Source organism: Dendronephthya gigantea, unplaced genomic scaffold (assembly GCF_004324835.1).
Source record: "Dendronephthya gigantea isolate DGI-Jeju-01 unplaced genomic scaffold, DenGig_1.0 000079F, whole genome shotgun sequence".
Classification (NCBI taxonomy): domain Eukaryota; kingdom Metazoa; phylum Cnidaria; class Anthozoa; order Malacalcyonacea; family Nephtheidae; genus Dendronephthya; species Dendronephthya gigantea.
In genome coordinates this window covers 309,074-328,768 of record NW_021163089.1, presented here as the reverse complement: position 1 = coordinate 328,768, position 19,695 = coordinate 309,074, and the positions used below count along the sequence as shown (strand labels likewise).

At 37.7% G+C, this 19,695-nt stretch overlaps 5 protein-coding genes and 1 non-coding gene across 6 annotated transcripts; 2 read left to right on the top strand and 4 right to left on the bottom strand.

Annotated features, from left to right (window-relative positions):
- Nucleotides 1–454: 454 nt before the first annotated feature.
- On the bottom strand, nucleotides 455–5,336 carry LOC114532339 (adenylate cyclase type 10-like). The gene is made up of 16 exons (XM_028553823.1): nucleotides 5,291–5,336; nucleotides 4,821–4,994; nucleotides 4,562–4,675; nucleotides 4,328–4,366; nucleotides 3,839–4,194; nucleotides 3,204–3,492; nucleotides 2,991–3,076; nucleotides 2,758–2,911; nucleotides 2,634–2,665; nucleotides 2,371–2,489; nucleotides 2,226–2,302; nucleotides 1,863–2,052; nucleotides 1,328–1,492; nucleotides 1,058–1,250; nucleotides 883–969; nucleotides 455–715 (listed from the first exon to the last, which is right to left on the bottom strand). Exons 1-16 carry the CDS (start codon nucleotides 5,334–5,336, stop codon nucleotides 455–457), a joined length of 2,382 nt encoding a protein of 793 aa, XP_028409624.1.
- Nucleotides 5,337–5,747: 411 nt separating this feature from the next.
- On the bottom strand, nucleotides 5,748–6,904 carry LOC114532479 (valacyclovir hydrolase-like). Its single transcript, XM_028553989.1, has 3 exons — nucleotides 6,545–6,904; nucleotides 6,116–6,313; nucleotides 5,748–6,040 (listed from the first exon to the last, which is right to left on the bottom strand). The coding sequence occupies exons 1-3, from the start codon at nucleotides 6,897–6,899 to the stop codon at nucleotides 5,748–5,750; spliced, it is 846 nt and encodes a 281-aa protein (XP_028409790.1). The 5' UTR covers nucleotides 6,900–6,904.
- A 144-nt stretch (nucleotides 6,905–7,048) lies between these two features.
- On the top strand, nucleotides 7,049–10,543 carry LOC114532404 (protein-cysteine N-palmitoyltransferase HHAT-like). The gene is made up of 10 exons (XM_028553897.1): nucleotides 7,049–7,650; nucleotides 7,956–8,020; nucleotides 8,109–8,219; nucleotides 8,319–8,516; nucleotides 8,612–8,839; nucleotides 8,973–9,295; nucleotides 9,466–9,501; nucleotides 9,629–9,830; nucleotides 9,905–10,049; nucleotides 10,397–10,543. Exons 1-10 carry the CDS (start codon nucleotides 7,422–7,424, stop codon nucleotides 10,510–10,512), a joined length of 1,653 nt encoding a protein of 550 aa, XP_028409698.1. The 5' UTR covers nucleotides 7,049–7,421; the 3' UTR covers nucleotides 10,513–10,543.
- A 57-nt stretch (nucleotides 10,544–10,600) lies between these two features.
- On the bottom strand, nucleotides 10,601–17,526 carry LOC114532338 (RNA-binding protein 25-like). Its single transcript, XM_028553822.1, has 22 exons — nucleotides 17,300–17,526; nucleotides 16,750–16,778; nucleotides 16,518–16,592; nucleotides 16,146–16,244; nucleotides 15,938–15,995; nucleotides 15,694–15,785; nucleotides 15,556–15,624; nucleotides 15,365–15,409; nucleotides 15,174–15,252; nucleotides 15,011–15,051; nucleotides 14,740–14,823; nucleotides 13,496–13,752; nucleotides 13,268–13,421; nucleotides 13,089–13,178; nucleotides 12,897–12,970; nucleotides 12,660–12,810; nucleotides 12,400–12,477; nucleotides 12,141–12,317; nucleotides 11,809–12,054; nucleotides 11,561–11,659; nucleotides 11,405–11,452; nucleotides 10,601–11,103 (listed from the first exon to the last, which is right to left on the bottom strand). Exons 1-22 carry the CDS (start codon nucleotides 17,448–17,450, stop codon nucleotides 11,011–11,013), a joined length of 2,289 nt encoding a protein of 762 aa, XP_028409623.1. The 5' UTR covers nucleotides 17,451–17,526; the 3' UTR covers nucleotides 10,601–11,010.
- Nucleotides 17,527–17,962: 436 nt separating this feature from the next.
- LOC114532475 (enhancer of rudimentary homolog) lies at nucleotides 17,963–19,061 on the bottom strand. The gene is made up of 4 exons (XM_028553986.1): nucleotides 18,944–19,061; nucleotides 18,581–18,665; nucleotides 18,331–18,451; nucleotides 17,963–18,262 (listed from the first exon to the last, which is right to left on the bottom strand). The coding sequence occupies exons 1-4, from the start codon at nucleotides 18,944–18,946 to the stop codon at nucleotides 18,169–18,171; spliced, it is 303 nt and encodes a 100-aa protein (XP_028409787.1). The 5' UTR covers nucleotides 18,947–19,061; the 3' UTR covers nucleotides 17,963–18,168.
- Nucleotides 19,062–19,471: 410 nt separating this feature from the next.
- On the top strand, nucleotides 19,472–19,543 carry Trnaa-cgc. The gene has a single exon. It is a non-coding gene; the product is annotated as a tRNA-Ala (tRNA).
- Nucleotides 19,544–19,695: the final 152 nt, after the last annotated feature.

Sequence of the window (19,695 nt, the reverse complement as noted above, 5' to 3'; positions counted from 1 at the left end):
TTCGGGAACCATCGGCGTACATGTTCGGGAACTAGGAAGGGGAGTAGTCTCGGAAAGGTTCGTGGATTCCGAAGGCATCTCGCTCCCTTCTTGTATGATAACTTCTTTATCTGAAACTACCTTTAGATAGTTAGAACATAGCATGTCCTTCACTAGTTGTTCGCACCAGCTCGCCACGCCGTGACTCTTCTCACGGATGATTGTCTCAAGATCACGTGGAATGCATGTGACATCAAGAAACTGACACGCCATGTCGATCATGAGATCAGCTGATAAACCACCTACATGTATAAAGCGCACAAGTTGTAAGATCAGAAGAGAAAAATCCTTAAATTCATTCGATGTTTCAAGCCATGCAACATCGTGCCAACGCCTCGCATTATCTTGCTTGTCAACTTCGTGACCACATCGTGCGAACCTCGTGACAACATCATGACCGCGCATCCCGCCAACATCAGGCCGACACGACAACATCGCAACACCTCGCAAAAGCCCTTTCGACATTGTCAATACCTAAAGTCATCTTCATAGTCTTGCTGTCTGAGATCAATCTTTTGGCAGATTCCGGGAAGTTAGTGATGGTATTCAGAGGTTTTATGGTCATGAGAAGAACGGCGTGTGAATCACTCACTAAGTCCTCAAGGAAGTTCCAGGATTCGTTGTCAATGAAATGACCATTCTCGACAGCGAAGATACACGGTTCCTTGAGCACAACCTATCAATAAATAAAACATCAAACATCAACCTGTCACTGCGTAAATCAGCTGTGGGAACGTATTCTCTACAATGCATGGTTTGGAACACACGACTCAGTGGCGAGAATTCCTTTGCTATTCTGGACACATGGTTACAATGGTAAACAATCACAGGACACTGGCGAACCTGATGAACAATTTCAAAGAGCAACATATGTTGATGTTCTGCGACTGTGGAGTCATCCATGTGGATCAGTTTAGCGTGACCTGGTGCCTGGGAACAAAGGTAATCGAGTAAAAATACAATTGACTATTAACTGGATGAATAGAAAACAGAATAGCAACATTTATTATCAACGTACGTGGGTTCCAAGTAAATCGTTAAGCAAGCAAAGTTCAGTTTTCAAATCTTCATCATTGATGTAGTCTAAAATCTTCGCTTCTCTTTCACTCACAGAGTTGCAACCTTCCAGTTGCAGTAGTGTCGTGATCAAATTCTGGACAATGTAGAATGGTGTCTGCGCATGCGCCATATCAGCTTCCACGAAATCCATCCTGAAAAGAACATGCATGCGCATGAGAGAAAACATCGAAGTGGTAATTTCTGAGAAATTTTCAAGTGTACAGCCAACCTGAATTCATCATTCTCAGCCGTATCCATGAATTCTTCCAACACTCGGGTCTTTCCAATTCCTGTGTCTCCAACAATCAACACAAACTTTCCTTTGCTGTCCAAATGACTGTCTTCGGCCTTGATTTCACGCAGCAACTTGCGGAAAATCTCCTTCTCTTTCTCTCTGCCTGAAGACAGGTGAGGATGATCATATAGCTATAACAACATGGCGATAATGCGTCGTATGGTTGTTTCATTTCACAGAAACAACCAGCAAGGTTGCACCGCACATGATAACGCCAGCAATATGCACGTCAAATCACTCTACTGCAGAGGTGAGACGTCCGTAGATTTAAATCTCAACTAACCTAAAATTGGGTAATCAAAGTCATCGTCTTCTTCAACAATACGACTATAAAAGAATCTTGACATAAATATGTTGAAAAACGAGTGTGAAATGGTAAAATGTGTGAAGTGTGAAGAAGTCAAGCCAGGGGTGACAGACACACCCAATCACCCCCGCACTAACCACGGCCAGCGGAATAATTACATACTCGTGATCTTTGGTGTATTCTCTGATGACGCCTGGCTCGGCAATTCCTTTCAACTCCTTAAATGGCAGCGATTCGAAATCTTGTTTGTTCAATTTGGTTATGGCAGCTTTATACGTCTCTTCATCACAACTCACAATACTTGGGTAGTTCATCATCAGACGAGCCGCCATGTTCACTTTACTGCCAATTACTGCATGTGGAAAGAATTGAGAAACAAATAGACGCAAGATCTCAAATAATTACAGACTGAGGCGGCTAGAGACTTTATGATGACCACGGCAGTAGGGCATCAATAGTGACTATGAAAGTGCGGCCAGATGTACAAAATACGGGTCAGAGAATGGAAGGACAGATAAATCCTACCAGTATATTCATGTCTGTCTAGATGACCAACCACACCACAAAAAGCTCGTCCTGTGGTAATCCCAATTGACTCATTTCTAAAAATATACGAGAAAATATAACATCACGACGAATAATCATGGAGATCATCTTCATTCGCACTTACGTTATTTCCAAGACAGTACGAAGTATCTCCATGATTTTGTAACCAGCAATCACAGCTCTTGCTGGATCATCGTCGTGTTTATCACCCGGGAGACCAAATATCACCACAAATGTACAGCCCTTAAAGACGAAACAAGATAAACCATTAATTATACTAAATGCATACTAAACCATTAGCTATATGACTAACATTTCCAAGTAAGTGTAGTGCTTCGCTGGCTGTCTAACGCCAGATGATTTCAACCTCGTTTTCAATATGCATACCTTATCAAATGAAAACACTTTGTTCAAGTTGCCTGTAAGACAAGGAAGTCATGCAAAAATGAGGAAGCATTGCATCAATAGTTAAAAGTTGGTATTTTCTTTTGTCTCGAGAGATCAACCGTACCTTTTAGTCGTCTAACAGTGTCATAAATGACTTCGTACGCTTTCTGAACAGCCTGGGCGGCATCACAAACATTGTGTGGTAAGGCCATGTTGACGAACAACACGGACACCTGGCGCATTTCTGATAACCACTCCAGATCTTGATGATGATCGATCTACGGGAAGAAACAAAGTCACTGCATGAGGGGTATTGAATGAGAGCATTGAGGGAGCATGAGGTGGAAGAGACGATACTTTATATAACACTGGCTTAGGAACATAAGCTCGCAGATCGTCCACTTCTTCATCAGTTAGCTTGCTGTACATCAACAGACGTGCATCTGAAAATATAGAAATCGTGTTAAATGTGAACAACCACAATTATTCTCAGATCATTCTCAGATTAATCTCCTCCTACTAAGCACTAACCCAGCTACAAAGATAATGAGATACTTGAAAAAGACCTACCAGGGTCATAGCTCATGAGTCCAGCAATGCCTGAGGAGACCTTGACCTTATCAACTATCATTTCTTTGCGACCTGCACGGGTGTTACAGAAGATCTTCGGGCATTTCCAATACGGGAAATATTTCTCGTAGAAGTCACCGAGATGAGGTCCGAGGGCTCGTTTAGCGATGCTTGGTGTTGTTAGACGCATAGAATGAGCTGTGAGCACCGCTGACATTGATCCAAATAAATACGACATGTTTGTAAATTCGCAGGGTGGTATAGCGTCCTGGTGTTTCACACCAATTACCTAAAATTATGATTAACGCAACTGAGGTCGAATGAAGTTCGGCGCAGTGGGGCAAGATATAAACCTTCATTGTCGTAGTGTATTATCTATAGTCATCAGTGTTTGCTGCATGCGTCTTGGCGTGAATACATTGCACTGTCAACCACAACACTTTCACTGAAGCGGTGAGATATTACAAGACACAGATTGTGCACTGATTGAAGCCTGGCTCTTGGCCGAGATTTCTCCAGCCAGGTTCATCTGACTCAACAGGATCTGCATGCAGCTATAGTGTGTGCAGCTTGATAAGTTGAGTTCGAGGCACTTATCTTTACTTGCGCGCCTCTATGACTATGGTAAAACTAACCTTATAGTGATGACCATCTTCAATAAGTTCGTGTGCGAACAACGCATGTTCACAATTATCCCAGGCGAGTTGAGACAATACAACTGAACCAGGTTCTGCCCATTTCTCTGCGGCATTGGCGTCATCGATGGCTGGACCTGACATATCAAACTGCTTGCTGTCATAAAGACCTACATACGTGACATAAAATACCCCGACAGCCACGGCTGTTTTGACACGAAGTAAAACACCAACATCAGTCATGTAGTTGTCACATTCTTCTTGAATTGAAAGACTACACATCGTTGCGCTGTTTACTAGAGGAACGATACTAGGCGTAGTGTTTTCAATCTTCCAAATCGCAAACAACGCATCACCTACAAGAGAAAGCCATTCAAATATCAACACACGCAAGAAAGATAATCTGTTTCTATACGGACTATAGTTGAAATTCGGCCAAATGTGACGTTAAATCTTATCAACTCACAATACCAATTCACAATGTTGTACCTGCAAACTTTAGAACGTCTCCCCCATTCCGTAAAATACCTGTGTGGGTGAAATAAAAACATTGCGAGTAGTACCTAAACTAAATAATACCTTTAACTATATACATGCCGTGAAATAAAATTATTAATTTCAAAACCACAGATGTAAAAGTTTATCAAGGAATTCGCGTCTGAAAACATTTCACTCGGTCTCAAATATATTTCGAAGAGAACTAGCTTTTAAAATAAAACTTACATTCAACTATTTTCCCCAAGTAATTGTTCAACGTAGCACTGAGTTGATCAGTTCCACATGTCCCAGTGTCACTGCTTGTTTGCGAACTGTACTTTTCACATAGAGACGTGAACCCTGTTGAAGAGAACATATCTACAGTTTTACTCTCCGTTATTTTGTAATAAAACCGTATTAAAAGTTAAGGAAAATCGTTGGAACTAGAGTAAAAATTATCAGTGCTATTATTATTATATGCAGAAAATAACAAGGCCAATTTTACCTGAAATGTCTGCAAAAAGACAAACTCCTCTAAATTGTTCGACGTAAGGAACTTGTTTTTTATGATCACAATTAATCACAATATCAGGAACATGAGTTAGCAGTTGTTGAACAGCAATAGTATCGCGTGCAACTTCAACCTTTTCTTCAATATCGTTTTTATCAAGTTCAGACCCTATGAACACATATAACAACTGTGTTAACTCATGTTAGTCGCTATAGGAAACTGATTAGCGAACTTTACAAAATGTTTTAGTATTTATGTAAAAAACAATTGTGAACAGTAATGATAGAGATGTTTGCTTGGCCGAAAAAGCAATCCAAGTGTTAAACAAGACCATGCATAATTTTAAGACCGAGATGAAGACTTGCTTGTCGACAATTTCCAGGTCGTCTACAGCATTAATTTCACATATTTGCGGTTCAAAAATAAAAGAAAAGAACAGTTAACAGCCTATAATTTAAACTTACCAAATGGGTCGGAAGAAAGCGTCTTCACGTCATTCATTATTTCCATTTTCTGTCGCTAAACAAAAAATATAAAAACTCCGCCAAACTCCGCCATGTATTTTACGAGCGCTGCTGCGATCACGTCATTCTTGCTGTCGCCATTCCATTGTCCAATTGCAATTGTTGCTATTTTTTAATAATTTATTTTTTGCTCTATGAACTATAAACTTTCTTGAAAAAAACAATTTTTTAGGCGATTCTACTGCGTTTCTTCACAAAGTCGGCCGTAACAGTGAATGAGGTGAAATCTATTTATTTTATTTCTCAATGAAGAAATTCAGAGACACACAGCAGGAACGAAGTTAATTCTCATTATTCAAAGCATAATTTTATTTCTGTCTTTACAGTAAAAAATATCAGTTAATATACAGCAGCAGCTGGTACAACATGAAAATCAGATCAATAATAATAATAACTCTTATTCTTTACAAAAATCTGTCACATATTTGTTAAATTCTTCAGCAAATCTTAGATGTAAATTGTGCCGTCCTTCAGGCATGAGATGTAGAATGGATCCTTTCAGATTCTTATGAATATATTGCGGATGAAATGATGGAACAAGGGGGTCTTTTTCACCATGAATTATCAATGTAGGGCAAATTATTTTTGGTAAAAGCTCCTTGCAAAGATTGCCCTCACATTCGTTGAAAATACTTGTCAAACTATCAATCCAACCATCCCATAAACCTTGCACCCCATCACCATACAGGTCTAATGGGAAAATTATTAAATATGAAACTCAAAGATACATTGTGAAGTAAAAATGCTTGGGAAGAGAACTCGTACCTTCCAACGGTTGTCTCATCTTTGGGTTCCATTTTGAAACATCTCTTATTGCTTCATATAAATCAAGGTCCTCCTTCGTCACTGATGCATTGCATCCCCACACAACAAGACGGTCAACATTGCTCGGATATTTACCAGCCAAGATTAGACCAAAAATGCCACCATCACTCCAGCCAAGCACAGAGTACTTACTGTAACCTATTTACATGATAACTATTAGTATTTGATACATTAATAGGTTATATTTACAGGTGGTATTCATACTTCTAATGGGGATATCCCAGCCCTCTTGGAAACTAATAATAGCAAGTGCTCTGTTGAGAGGAAGCTGTGTTGTAATGCATCATCCGAAATTTGAGAGTTATTAGAGAAAGACATCCAGTATGTTAGAGAGGAGTAGTATATAAAGTAGAGAGTAGTACATTATACCCAGTTGTTCCATCAGTCCAACTGCATCATCAGCATCTCTGTGATAAAAGTCTAGTGGAAAATCTCTCTTTGGTGGTATAGACTTGCCATAGCCTCTTGGATCAAATGCAACGACAGTAAACTTCTCTTTCAGTTGGTCAAGTTGCGGGCCAAAGTCAGTCCTGGTGGAGCCCATTGCCCCTGGCAGACAGAGCAGGACTTTTGAACCTTGTCCTACTTTTTCATAATACAATTCAACATCATTCACCAAACATTTTCCAGATTCTGAATGCATAAAGCGAGTTAAACTCCTGGGACGCAATGCATTTCTTGCACAGGAGCTGAAAATTTTTCCTAAAGAAGATACGAGCAACATGTTGTCTCAAGACACATACGAGAAAGAACCCCCGAAGAAAAATCCTGCGGGAACATTCTACGAAATATATCCTATTCTCCTGACCAATCAGAGTCGTCCATTAAATAAACCAATCAAAAGCATTGTTTACATAATCTGTGTTGATAACACCTGTAAAGTATCAATTTGAATGAAAAAAGTAGCAATAAAACTAAGCAGCAAATACTACAGTACACTATCTACACAACTCAACTGTATCGATTTTATAAAAAAAGTTATATAAACATGGACGATCATTGATATATTTTAAAAAGACTTCCAAGTATTGAAGTAAGCCCAAGGGGGAGATTTTCCAAAACTGGTCCATTCACATTCGAGCGGAACTCGAAAGCACTTTGAGCTGAAATAAGGTCAAACAGCAACTCTTTTACATACATATGAAATTGGATATTTATCGTAACAACCAGTAATCATTGTACACATATACTGCTTGATTTCGTATACGTGTGTTTGTGTATAAACAAAGTTGAACATTTTATCATTATGGCGAGTAAGCGGAAAGAAAGGAATCCTGAGAAAGAGAAACAGTCTGATAGTGATATCTCAAAAGAAAACTCAACTGACATGACGAAGGAAAACATTAAAGAGGTGGTCGTGAAACCAAAAATTGGTGCCGAAGCTGAATTGCCTTTTATCGAAAAATTCGTTTACTTTACAGTCTATTTGTATTTTTTGACAACAGCTGTCTACAAAATATATCTATTTCCCCTTGGTAAGTCCTAGAAATTATCTTGATGAGTGAGGATTTGTAAATAGATGAAGACAGTGCATGGTTAACACTGTAGGATTTGTTTACCATGAAGGAACATCAGGTCAATAGTCCTTATTAAGACAAGTATATGTGGTTCCATGCCAGCTGCATGATCAGGTTACCCATATTGGTATTGTTTTACAGATGAAGGGGCGGGAGAAGGTGTGACCAGACCCTCTCCAGGAGAGAGTAGTGTCTGTTGCACAGGTTTGTGTATAAAGTTGGTCCCCTGCCTTATGCTCCAATATTTATCTTGATTTCCACAGAAAAGCCAGGAGAGTTGTATTTGGAAGATTTTGATGAAGGGTGGTCATTTTTTGGACGAAAGAAGGTTTGTTTGCAGATTTAACAATTGTGTTCTGTTGAATTACTTGTGTTCTGTTGAATGCAGTCATTCATATACATGTTATATTCCACAGGATAAGTCTGACTTTGAATGGCAATTTTGGACGCGTCAATTTCTACCTCTTGTAATAGCACTATTCCTGCATTCATGTGGTCACAGATTAGTATCTTGGCTATTTCCACAGGTAGCCACATATTAGTTTCCACCAAATGTTTTTTTTGCATTTAATGGTTTAAGAAACAAACGAAGACTGCTTACATACCTTCTTATATCTCTTCTTTAGCACAAAATGTTGTACTTTGCTGTGTTTCAGTTAGGATTTCTTTCAATAAGTATTGGATGGAAACCAGCGCTTGTGTTTATAGCGCATAACATTGTTTACTATGTTGCTGCCAGAACAAAATCAACTTTGTTCTGCTGGTCTGTAGGTTTGGGGCTGTTGATATCTTTCATTTCTGTGGACAGACTGATACAATTACAGGTTATTCTACATTAAATGATTTTGATTAGGCAATAAAATTGACATGACAATAGTACAAAAGTATCACATCTATGTATCTTTCATTTGTTTTATAGTTTTACACCTTCAACAGAAATACAAATGAAGGGGACTTTGTTCTTTTTACAACTCTCATGTGTCAATTAAGGGGAATGAGCTTCTGTCTGGACAGTTGTTTAGCCGCAAATAAAGAAACCGACAAGAACAAAACAAAATATGGTTTCATGGACTTGTTGGGATATAATCTATATTTGCCACTATTTTGTAATGGACCCGTTGTGCTTTATGACACATTTTACGAACAGGCATGGAGAACTTAACACTTTAATTATATATTGGTTTATTTCTCAAAAATGTGATGATGTCAGATGGGTGCATGGTGTACCTATTTTTATGTTCTTCAACCTTGACTGCATATTGGCTTTTTTACCATTTCAGATAAACAAGCCTCCAAAGCCATTGTCTAGAGAAATTCTTGGTTCGTTTCTTTGGGATGCTATCAGAACTGGCTTCTGGTACATGGTCATGGAGTTAAGCTACCACTACCTGTACATCACCTCACTTGGACGAGATCCATATATCATTGAAAACGTCCCATTTCTGATGTCGACAGGCCTGATGTACACACTAATATTGCTATTTTCTATTAAATATGTGGTGTTTTATCGAGTTGCTGGAATGTTCTCGAGATTGGACGGCGTATCACCACCTGATATACCTAAATGTGTCTGGAATATTTATACATTTACTGTCATGTGGAAGTAAGTACATGGACCCCTGTGTTTGAACCCTAGGCTGAAAAATGTCATAGTGGTCTGTCTACCCTTGTGTAGGGAGTAGTATTCTGCTGCGTGGCTTGTATCTATCAGGCTGTCCAAACACAATTCCAGTATCCTGTATGTTCAAACAATGTTTTCTTTGTTTTATGTAGAACATTTGACAAAGGACTACACAACTGGTTAATGAAGTATGACTTATGTCTTCTTCAACTCATATCATTGCTATTTATGTCTTGTTTATACAGACAATTGTGTGAGCATTAGCTTACGTTACTACTATCAAGTACATTCATGTTCAGAACATTTCTATTGCAGATATATTTATATCCCGCTCGGTGGTTCGAGGAATGGTATCTTAAGACAAATCATCAGTTCAGTGTCAACTTTTGGTTACGTGTATTATTGGCACGGGGCGTATGATTATCTTTTATATTGGGCCGTCTCACAATGGCTGGGCGTATTTGCTGAGGCTATGGCTGCAAAATTATCCAAAACTAAAACACTTCAGCATCTACAGGTTGAGACAAAAATGTATTTTATACGACCACAACGAGACCATTTCCTTACGAAATCATGTTTTACAACTTGTAGTACGAAATTCTCTCACCATCTGCAACCAGACGTCTTCATGGTATTGGTGGAGTAATGAGTATTCTTCCAGCAATATTGAGTAACTGTGTGTTCCTCGTGGGTTACCAATCTGTAGTAGCTTATCTTCAAGTTATATTCATCAAAGGTACATGAGTGAGAGGAACTTCATAGGCATTCCTGTGGGTAATGTCATCCCTATTAACCTCTATCTGTGTTTGTGGCTATAGCCAGACTGCTACCTGACTATAGTTAGTTGACCTCCTAAGTAATCAGGGCCGTAACTAGAACGATAATTGGGGGGTGTTTATTCATATATTCAGTTCTGCCCGACGGATTTCTTTTGTAAGTGCAATAGCTCGCAATAGAAATCCGTCGGGCAGAACTGAATATATGAATAAACACCCCCCCAATTATCGTTCTAGTTACGACCCTGCCTAAGTTCTACTATCCAGACAAGGTTTGTTTTAACCAATAATATTTTCCTTTTTTCAGGTGGAATATGGAGGTCATTACGTATTTTTGCAATCACGTATTGTTTAGTTCAAGTAATAATGGAGGTCGAGCTTCGCACGAAGAAAGAAAAACCCAATTCCAAGAAAACTTCGTAGAATCAATATTTTAAGACCGTTCAACCGGTTTATTCTTTAATAAAAGCAATGACACAAAGTTTTTTAATACATTCACAAACGTCGATTGTGTGTGTGTTTCATTTGAACTGTATTTACAGAAGTTAATTAGTGAAGTAGTGTTTCTTGTAGACGTGATTTTATGGCTGTAGAATCTGCGTTTTAGATTTATAATTTACTAGAACTGAACGGTTTCTTGCTTTGAAAAACCCAATAAACCTTAAAGGTATATAAATAATCCTTTCCATTGAGTCAACCCCCTTCCCAAACTCTGAACCTTTTCTGTTACTGTAGAGCTGCTTTGCAACAAATTTGTTTCACGGCCAATGACTTATCAGAAACCGTTCCTCTTCCTATTTCGCGGCCGATAATTCATAAACTGCCAAATGTTGGCAAAATATTTGTTCGTTTAGACAACAACACTTGCAACAGTACTTGAAACAAAACGGTTGACTTTGGATAAGAAAATGATGACATAATTTACTTAACCAGGCCTATCTTCTTTGCTTCAGTTTCATAAATAAGAAGTCTCCACATCTTAACGACAAATACCTCAGCTTCGTCGTCTAAAACCTGACGAAGATAAATGAATTAGATCAGAACTTTCCGCTATTAAAAGCAACCCTCGAAATCTTCGTGGTTGAAATGGTATGTAGATGCTCTATCGACGATTAACCTGCTGGAGCCACAACACTGTTTTATAACATGAAATATCAAAGTATAACCAGGGAGCAACGTGGCAGCGTCTTCAAACAACTTAGCATCAAATGTGGTATAACATACTAACTCTCCTGACGAAGACCCTCAGGTCGAAACGTCGAGAAGTGTTTTGTCTATTTTAGGCAGTTGTTATATGAAGTATCACAGCACTTACCATGGATACGTCATGAAGGATGCTATCAGGTTGACTTCGTGCTAGGAGCTGGAATTATAATAACATATCAAGAATTAGGATGGACACAAACCTACTCCGTTTATTTCTGAACTGCTCCTCTCCTAGAGGCAGAATTATGCGAGGTTTTAGAAATACCTTGGTGCACATGAAATCAACGAGACTAGGCTCCTCTTCTCCAATGTATTCCACAATTTTTTTATTTACCCAGGGTCGTATCCTACGATCTATTAAACTCTAAAGAAAACAACGAGACCACATTATCAGCCTTCAATAATCCAAAGCGATCAATTCAACAACTGATGTTCATCTTTCTCACCAGACATTTAGCGATAGAATTGAACAGCAATAAGATTGCCAATCTGATGTGAAACAACCAATCATACCTGGTCAACACATTCCCAATCAAGTGGATAGGTAAACAGTTCATTTTTAGCCGTGGGAATTCTCTCTATGAGTGATTTAATGCTTTTCTTCTTCTGCTCTGCACTTTTCGCAGTAGCAACGGCTTTCTTTTCCTCCTCAGAATAATCTAAGGGAATGAGTTTACGTTTTGGGTTTTGCATAGATGAGGATTCCTCTTCGCTGTTAAACACTGCTTCCAGCTTCTTTCTGTTGGAGTTCGTCGAACCCTGGGCGAAAGAAAAGATACATTTAACCAAACGTATTCCTGGTTCAATGATATTTTACGAGAGGACTTGTGAGGTGACTGACATACCACTGGTCCTTTGGATTTCATTTCAAAGACAAACGTTTTCTTCTGAGCGACTTCTGGACCATCGACTTCGGTTTGCGGGATTTCTGGTGCTTTTGGTTTGTGATTTTGATTGACAGGGGGGATATTCACAGGTGAGTGATATTGTGGTGATACCACTTTAGGTGCTGACTCGACCACCTAAAGCAATTAAACGATATTTTACATGATATTTTACATGAGGTTTTTCATGAAATGTATTGAACATACAACTTAAACTTACTGGAGCAACTGCAGGTTTAAATGTTGCTTGTAAGGTCGGTCTTGGTTCAGGCTCGGGTTCAGGCTCCGGCTCTTCTTCCTGAAATGATCTGGATTAGTTACCATTACCCGAAACAGAAGGAGAGCCCACCTTCTCCTTATGAGATATATACTGCTTTGGATGCCCAACAAAAAACCTATCCTCAGAGCTCGTCCAAAGCTGTACCTATTTCTTTATCTCTCTGAATATGAGACAAAAATGAAAGGAATATTCTGACATACCATTGGTTCTTCTTCTGACTCAGGTTCTACAGCTCTGTCTCCCAGTCTCTTTCTTATTTCTTCAATTTCCTCCAACTCTCGTTGTTTATCTTTTTCATCGATTTCCATTTCTTGAATACGAGCCTGACGTCGGCGATCAAACGAGCTTCCTCTGTGAAAGTTGGATTAGGGTTGAGGCGAATATTAGGTTGTTCAGTGAAAACTCTCACAAGAAAATCATTTCTACTGATAGAATACCTGTAGTATTTTGGATCATCCTGATCATCGTCGTAATCTTCCAAGAATTCTAACAAGTGCTTCTTCTCTCGTGCCTGGAAACATTTTTAGAGACTCGTAAATTTTCTCTTAAGCTTACAACACGGACTCACCCCCTGGCTCCAAGCTATTCTTCATTATTACATAACATCTAACATGATTAGTTTTATTCACCTGTTCGCTGTCGTTTTCTCTTTCTTTCTCCAACTCCCGATCGTATTCACGCTGTTTCTTCCTCTCTCGTGTTTCCCAGGCCTTCAACCGCTGAAAAGCAATGAAGGAGAAACACTGAGCAAGTGTTGAAAACATACAAACATCCCGCCTCTCATCAAACATCGAAGATCTCAACCAACCTCGACATAAGCCTGACTCCGTTCTTTTTGTCGCCTCTCGCGTTTCCGCCTTTCGTACGAGTCATCTTCGTCCATTTCCCTATCCCTGTTTGACCTCAATGATCCCTTACCATCCCTGCCTTCTCGTTCCCTCCTATCTCCACCATCACGATCCCTGGTTAAGCCATTCATCAGTTACTGGCGCATCGAATGCAATACACAGATATATAATTTCCATACAGTACTCACCTCCTATCCCTGTCACGATCCCTCCTATCCCTATCACGTTCCCTATCTCTATCCCTATTTTCCCTTTCGCGATCTCTAGTGTCCCTATCACGTTCCTTGCTGCGACTTCTTGAGCGTCCTTCACCACGATCTTTTGTGTTTCTCTCCAGACTCTTACTCCTCTCCCTCTCAGGAGGACTTCGCTCCCGTTGTCTTTCACGATCTCTATTCCTGTCTTCTTCCGTGTCATCCTTGTCTCGCTGCTGTTTCTGTGAGTCCTAAAAGTCATTGGATTTACGTTTAGACAATGCACTGTTGCTTAATCTGTCACTAGGACATACACATAAACAGCAAACAGTAAACAAACACGCTAAAAAATAAACAAAAACAACATAATTAGTTGAATATTTAGAGGAATATTCACAGCAGCCTAGACAATGGAAAGTCTCTAAAAATTTTCAAAGTTATCATAGTGTTACTGGGTTAAATAAACTATCAAAAAACCTGTAAAAACAAACAGCAATTCATCAATTAACAATGATAGACATAATAAAAAATAGCTAACATTAAACCTGTGAAGTAAAAGCAAAAATCAATGAGTTTTAAGACAAACATCTTAAGGTAAATCTAAAAAGTAATCCAATAAATGTTACATTGACAACAGCTGTGAAAAGTAAACAGATGATAGAATAATTGTCATACCTGATTTGAACTGCAAAAGATCAGAAGCTGTCGTACATCAAGTTGCCACTATATTGCTACTCTTAATTATTTTTACTGTAAGAATTTTTTCGACTGTAAACTAGTCAGGTAACTTACCCAACCGCAGAGCCTAAGAGAGGAATTATGACAAAACTGTTCCATATTTTCTCAAAATATCACCAGCTCGACACAGTAACTGTTATGTAGGCAATAATACAGCCATTGTTAAGTATTCCTGATTAGCCTCAAACAAGTTGAATAACTAATATGTATAAAATTAAATGCATTCAGCCCAGTTGTGCTCATGAATACCATAAAAAAATTCGAAATGGTTTTTAATTCATGCCACAGTCCGTGGTTTTGCCAGTGCATACTTTTTCTTAATATGAATAAAGTTTAACCCAAACTAAGTACAGATTACAGAGCAGATTTTTAAAGTTATATAAGTTATATGTCTACATTTACATCTAAAGATCATAGACTACAGCATATTGTTACTTGCAATATGAATATATAAAGCATATAAAAACATGAATAAAGAGTTGAAAAAGAGCATGTCTCACCTTGTATGTATCTCGAAAGGAACGGATCTCTTTGGAAATGAGATGTTTCTTGTCCTTATCCATACCCAAACCTTCTAAATTTTCCTGTTCAAATCAAATTAATTCATCAATTAAAGTCCTCACCCATCAAATTTGCCCTGTCAGTTCTAATTTTAATCATTTTCTGGTCCCCCAGGATGACCAGTGGAAGTACACATACAATTAGCAGAAATGTTGGGGATACCAGCTTTTAATAATAATACTGCATGTGTGTGATAGGAGAAACTATTACCTCACTTCCACTGTGTGTCTGTCTCCATTTTGACACAGGAGCTAAGATGGAAAAAAATGTCAAAAATTATGTAGCTTATGAAGCTAAACATATTGCGATAGAATCAATGGAAGCAGAAGTCACCATCAACAACATGATATGTCAAGAAATAAATATATTAAACCTTTAAATTTTCCAGAAAGAACATCAGAATTTTCACTCAATAATCCAGCGATAGATTTTTGGACCTCTGCATCCTGATTCTAAACAATAAATAATTTGTCTTACACTTTTTAAAATGGAAGGGGACTATCACAGTAAAGGCAGTTCTAAGCATCTATAAAAAGAACAAAACACTAAAGAATTTTCTATTACCTTTGTAGCTTCATCTAATTCTTCTTTCCCATCTTGTAATTCTTTCTAAAATGAAAAAAGAACCATAAAAATTAGACAAAAAAACACAAGTAGACTAGTAGGTACTCTACAGTAATCTTGGCCTTTGTTGATCACAAAACAACACAAATATTAGCATTTCCAAATCACATCTCATTTCCATCACAACTCACGTTTTCAGCACTTGCTTTTTTCTTTTTGTATTCATCAAGCATTTCTTTTGTTTTTTGGTCAACTTTCACCTAAAAATATTTGCTTCATCAATGAAGGTCCAAGCGCTTGCATGTACAGAATAATGTTAAGTGACTTACAACTAAGTTTTTCTCTCCAAATGTCAAATCATGAAGAAGCCTGATGGCTCTTAAACCAGTTTCTGGATCGACATATTCACAGAAGCCAAATGCTGGATTTTAAAGAACATTAGATATGAGCATTTTTTGCATGACAACAGACTCCCACCTTAGTATTTTATTCTGTCTAATACCAGGCAACTTTGGTACCAGCTTATAAGATTCTGATACCAGATTTCCTCTTTCAACAATCTACGTGCCTCACCTTGCAATTTTCCATCAGCTCCCTGAACACGTTTCCAATTAACAACAATGCCGCATTTCTGACAAACAAATATTCAAACATTAGTTTGAAAAATGATTATTTCAAATCAATTTTAAATATTTTTGCACATTAATCATTATAGTTGTCAGGTGATTTCAGAACTAAAGTATATTTATATCATTGAGACTTCAAAACATTATGTACATACCATTAACAATTGTCTAACGAGGGCATCACTTGCATGTTCAGTAATATTACCTACAAACACCGTTACTGTTGGCTTGTCACTGTTTGGAGGTCTGTAACTCTACATGAAATTATTTTTCTTCTATTAGTTTAGCTCTATTGTTTATGCCATATCACTAAGCTGGGCATAACGCAAAATATTATTACTCCAGACTATTTCAGACAAGCAAGTCAAGACAAGGGTCATATAATATGTTTTCCTTCCTGTACTATAAGATATATAACAGGAATTTCCTGTGATTTCCTGTGGCAAATGATTTTTTTAACTATGGCTTACAGTTACAGTAGGATTCCCAGCAATGAATCAAACCTGTTAATATACTTATTTTCTCACCTGTTGAAAATTTCTTTTGTCATTATAATCATTGTGCTTCTTAGCAAAATGCGGCCGTTGTCCTGACTGATTTTGCTACGCATAAACATAAAAAATGTACTTTGTGTCAATTGAAAACAATCCACCAACCAACATTCAGAAAATTATCATGATATCTTGATGTATCACAAAATCTCAACAGTGCAGCTGAAGCACATATCTTTCAGATGAGAAAAAACATGAAATAACTTACCCCTGAACTATTAGTAAAGCCAGGACCACCTATGAAAGGGAAGACATATTAATTGTATCAAACCATCTAACAATAGTTTATCTCAATAACACGTCTATGTCTATAAAACCCACACAATCTGAATGTTTCCTAGATAATATTTGGCAAGAAGCTGGTATTCCCTCCTACACCAGACTGACTAACATGCAGTAAAATTACCACAAAGGTAAGTACAAGATATCATAACTGGGCCATTGGCCAAATAGCTCAGGGCCAGCTTCCAAAATCCCTTGAAAAGATCATGATAATTGTTATTCTGTTGATCATATGATTTGCATTGACTTTTATACAATCATATTAACAGCACAATCTTACAAAGGATAAAACGTAGTACATTGTCACTGCAACAGCAACCACTTGTAATCTTTGATCAAAAATAGCTCTTGATCAAAGACTATTTACAGATATCAAGACCTCTTCTTTCAGAAAAAATCAAATACCACTGTGCTGATGATAATATAAAGTTCTTTCCATATTAATACAATAAACCCGATTTCATTTATAATAATACCTGGTTGACTTGGTCCAGTCGGTGGAGTATTTTGAAACGCAGGAAATGTTGGAGGCGGTGGCAAGCCAGAAGAAGAAGGAAAACCTGGCATAACATTGCCTTGAGTACCTGGAGGGGCGATATTTGTCTGTGGTGAAGCTTGAAAGGACATTTTATTGCAAAATTTCGTCTAAATTCTAAATCTGCAAAACGTGTTCTGTGTCTGCTTCCAGCTTCCACATTGAAGTTCTTAGACCGCCTGGCATTATGGGCCACACAAAATAATCCACAATAATCCCCAGGTCTCCATGATCTCCCCATTTTCTGATATGATTTTGGCCGTTGGCCCATGGTATTTACCACTGACCAACCTCAATGAGCTATCAACGTTCTCAACATTGTCTAATTGCACCTCTAGTCATGCACCTTGAAACAATTTACTACCAGCAGAAATAATTTTCATTGCCTTTGGAAAGGCATTGATGTTTTGCATATGGTATGAAGGCATTACTGAAAATACAAAGAAAGATTATGGTACCAGAAGTGGTACCAACCACCATAGTCTCCTTTTCCAGTGAACTGTTTCTAAAGACTGTATATTTCACCACAGAATATGACAGATATTCACTTTATCAGCGCTATCCACTAGTACACTAATCACCATTATTAAAGTAACAGATAAATTATATAAAAATCACCCTCGCACTCTTGCTAGTGTCCTTTACTAAACTTCCTGACCTATATAAATATAGTAATGCCATCATAACAACCCAAATGGATATTTATAACTAATAAAAATATTTTACAAGTACAGCTTTGATACATTATAGTATGTGTCTCACTATCGACGTATGTTATAACTTTTAATGTTCAGGTGAATAAGACATCCTTCATTTTCCTGCTTGTTTCCGAAGCATCACATAGATCTTTTCTTTAACCCATTCCTTGTTGTGAGGTTCATACTTTCCTGACTTTGTATCAAGACTGTAAAATGAAAATGTCAATTACAAAAAACCTCTTTGAATCCTAGAGCATTTCAATGAGGATATTACCATAAGCAAACAAGGTCTTGTAATGAATCAATGAAGTCAAACAGCTGACTTATGTCATAGGTGATTGATGGACTGGTTGGGTTTGACCTCTTTAAATGTTCTTCAAATATTTTGCACACTCCTAAAGAAATAAAAACGTGTTTTGAAACATAAATCATTAGTAGATCTGAGCTATTGCTTTGTTTACCCACAATTGTGAGCTGTTTGATTGATAAAATAATGCAATGAGCTGAAATGTAGATGGTATTACCTTCCATACACTCTTCAACTTCTTCGTAATCTGCATAGGTTCTGCTGTCATGACGGTTTGGCTGAACAAGTAAGATACTGTGTGGCTGAAAATATGATATTTCATTGGACAGTTCACAAAGACATGAGTGAAATGATTTTATCAGCCATAGCCACAAATTTCTTAATATGTTTTACTTTAAACTTTGTGTTGCACAAAGAGATCCTAGTTTGCAATCTTTAGACACGTGTTGTTAAAATAGAAACATATACAGTATTTATTTGTGTCACACATATTGACAGAATCTAGATACCATTTTCTTCACAAATTCTTGGCGATCATTGCTGAAAACACAACCGATAAAGACTAACGTTGTAGACTTACCATAATGAGTTATTTGTTGAGTGACAATATAAAGAAATCAGGACAAAATAAGTGATATCAAACTACAGGTTTCTTTCCAAAAATCTGCTTATGTTGTCAATAGTAAAACTGCGGTGACGTCATTTATACTGACCCCAAGCAACGTTGGCACAGCACGCCCAAACTCTCTAGTTGAGATTCGTCGAAAATCGAAATTTACCAACTTAAATACCAGATTGCACTCATATTTCTCTTTTTCTCTTTATGCCTTAACATTTCTCTCCATATTTTCATGCATTCGCAATGTTTGGTTCTCCTTGGCTCGTGTGCCGCTTATGACGTGTGATTTTTATCAGAACTAAAGGATGAGAAAGAACAGAGTGTGAATATAAGGATTCATTTGATTAAAGGAGACAAAAATTGACTAAAAATATATCTTTAAGGTAATTTTCTTATTAAAATATTAGTACATCATGGAAAAATAAATTAGATTTCTTCAACTTGTTGTGGTGCTTTAAATTTAGTTTTTTTCCATGTCGATTTGTGATTGGGGGTGTGGCTCAGTGGTAGAGCGCCCGCTTCGCATGCGGGAGGCCCCGGGTTCGATCCCCGGCACCTCCATTGGGTTTTCTGAATTCTTTATTTCAATACTTAAACATCGGAAAGTTTCACTACGTGGTAATAATCGATTCTTCATCAGCAATATTAGCTGAAATTTAATCAATAATAATTTAGAAATATAATTACAATAGATAAAACTAGTTTCCAGACTG

What these genes read in the sequence shown, in the direction of transcription:
- LOC114532339 (XM_028553823.1), bottom strand. Translation starts at nt 5,336, where the DNA reads ATGGAAATAATGAATGACGTGAAGACGCTTTCTTCCGACCCATTTG. An exon ending in CTAAGCCAGTGTTATATAAA is followed by an intron (nt 2,912 to 2,990) that starts GTATCGTCTCTT and finishes TTCTTCCCGTAG; the next exon opens with ATCGATCATCATCAAGATCT. An exon ending in GAATACACCAAAGATCACGA is followed by an intron (nt 1,493 to 1,862) that starts GTATGTAATTAT and finishes GTCTTCAGGCAG; the next exon opens with AGAGAAAGAGAAGGAGATTT.
- LOC114532479 (XM_028553989.1), bottom strand. Translation starts at nt 6,899, where the DNA reads ATGTTGCTCGTATCTTCTTTAGGAAAAATTTTCAGCTCCTGTGCAAGA. An exon ending in TGGACTGATGGAACAACTGG is followed by an intron (nt 6,314 to 6,544) that starts GTATAATGTACT and finishes TCATGTAAATAG; the next exon opens with GTTACAGTAAGTACTCTGTG. An exon ending in GATGAGACAACCGTTGGAAG is followed by an intron (nt 6,041 to 6,115) that starts GTACGAGTTCTC and finishes TTTTCCCATTAG; the next exon opens with ACCTGTATGGTGATGGGGTG.
- LOC114532404 (XM_028553897.1), top strand. Translation starts at nt 7,422, where the DNA reads ATGGCGAGTAAGCGGAAAGAAAGGAATCCTGAGAAAGAGAAACAGTCT. An exon ending in ACAGACTGATACAATTACAG is followed by an intron (nt 8,517 to 8,611) that starts GTTATTCTACAT and finishes TTTGTTTTATAG; the next exon opens with TTTTACACCTTCAACAGAAA. An exon ending in ACATTTACTGTCATGTGGAA is followed by an intron (nt 9,296 to 9,465) that starts GTAAGTACATGG and finishes TGTTTTATGTAG; the next exon opens with AACATTTGACAAAGGACTAC.
- LOC114532338 (XM_028553822.1), bottom strand. Translation starts at nt 17,450, where the DNA reads ATGTCCTTTCAAGCTTCACCACAGACAAATATCGCCCCTCCAGGTACT. An exon ending in ACAAAAGAAATTTTCAACAG is followed by an intron (nt 16,245 to 16,517) that starts GTGAGAAAATAA and finishes AATTTCATGTAG; the next exon opens with AGTTACAGACCTCCAAACAG. An exon ending in ATTGGGAATGTGTTGACCAG is followed by an intron (nt 11,660 to 11,808) that starts GTATGATTGGTT and finishes TGTTTTCTTTAG; the next exon opens with AGTTTAATAGATCGTAGGAT.
- LOC114532475 (XM_028553986.1), bottom strand. An exon ending in AGTTGAAGAGTGTATGGAAG is followed by an intron (nt 18,452 to 18,580) that starts GTAATACCATCT and finishes TTATTTCTTTAG; the next exon opens with GAGTGTGCAAAATATTTGAA. An exon ending in CAAGACCTTGTTTGCTTATG is followed by an intron (nt 18,263 to 18,330) that starts GTAATATCCTCA and finishes TTCATTTTACAG; the next exon opens with TCTTGATACAAAGTCAGGAA.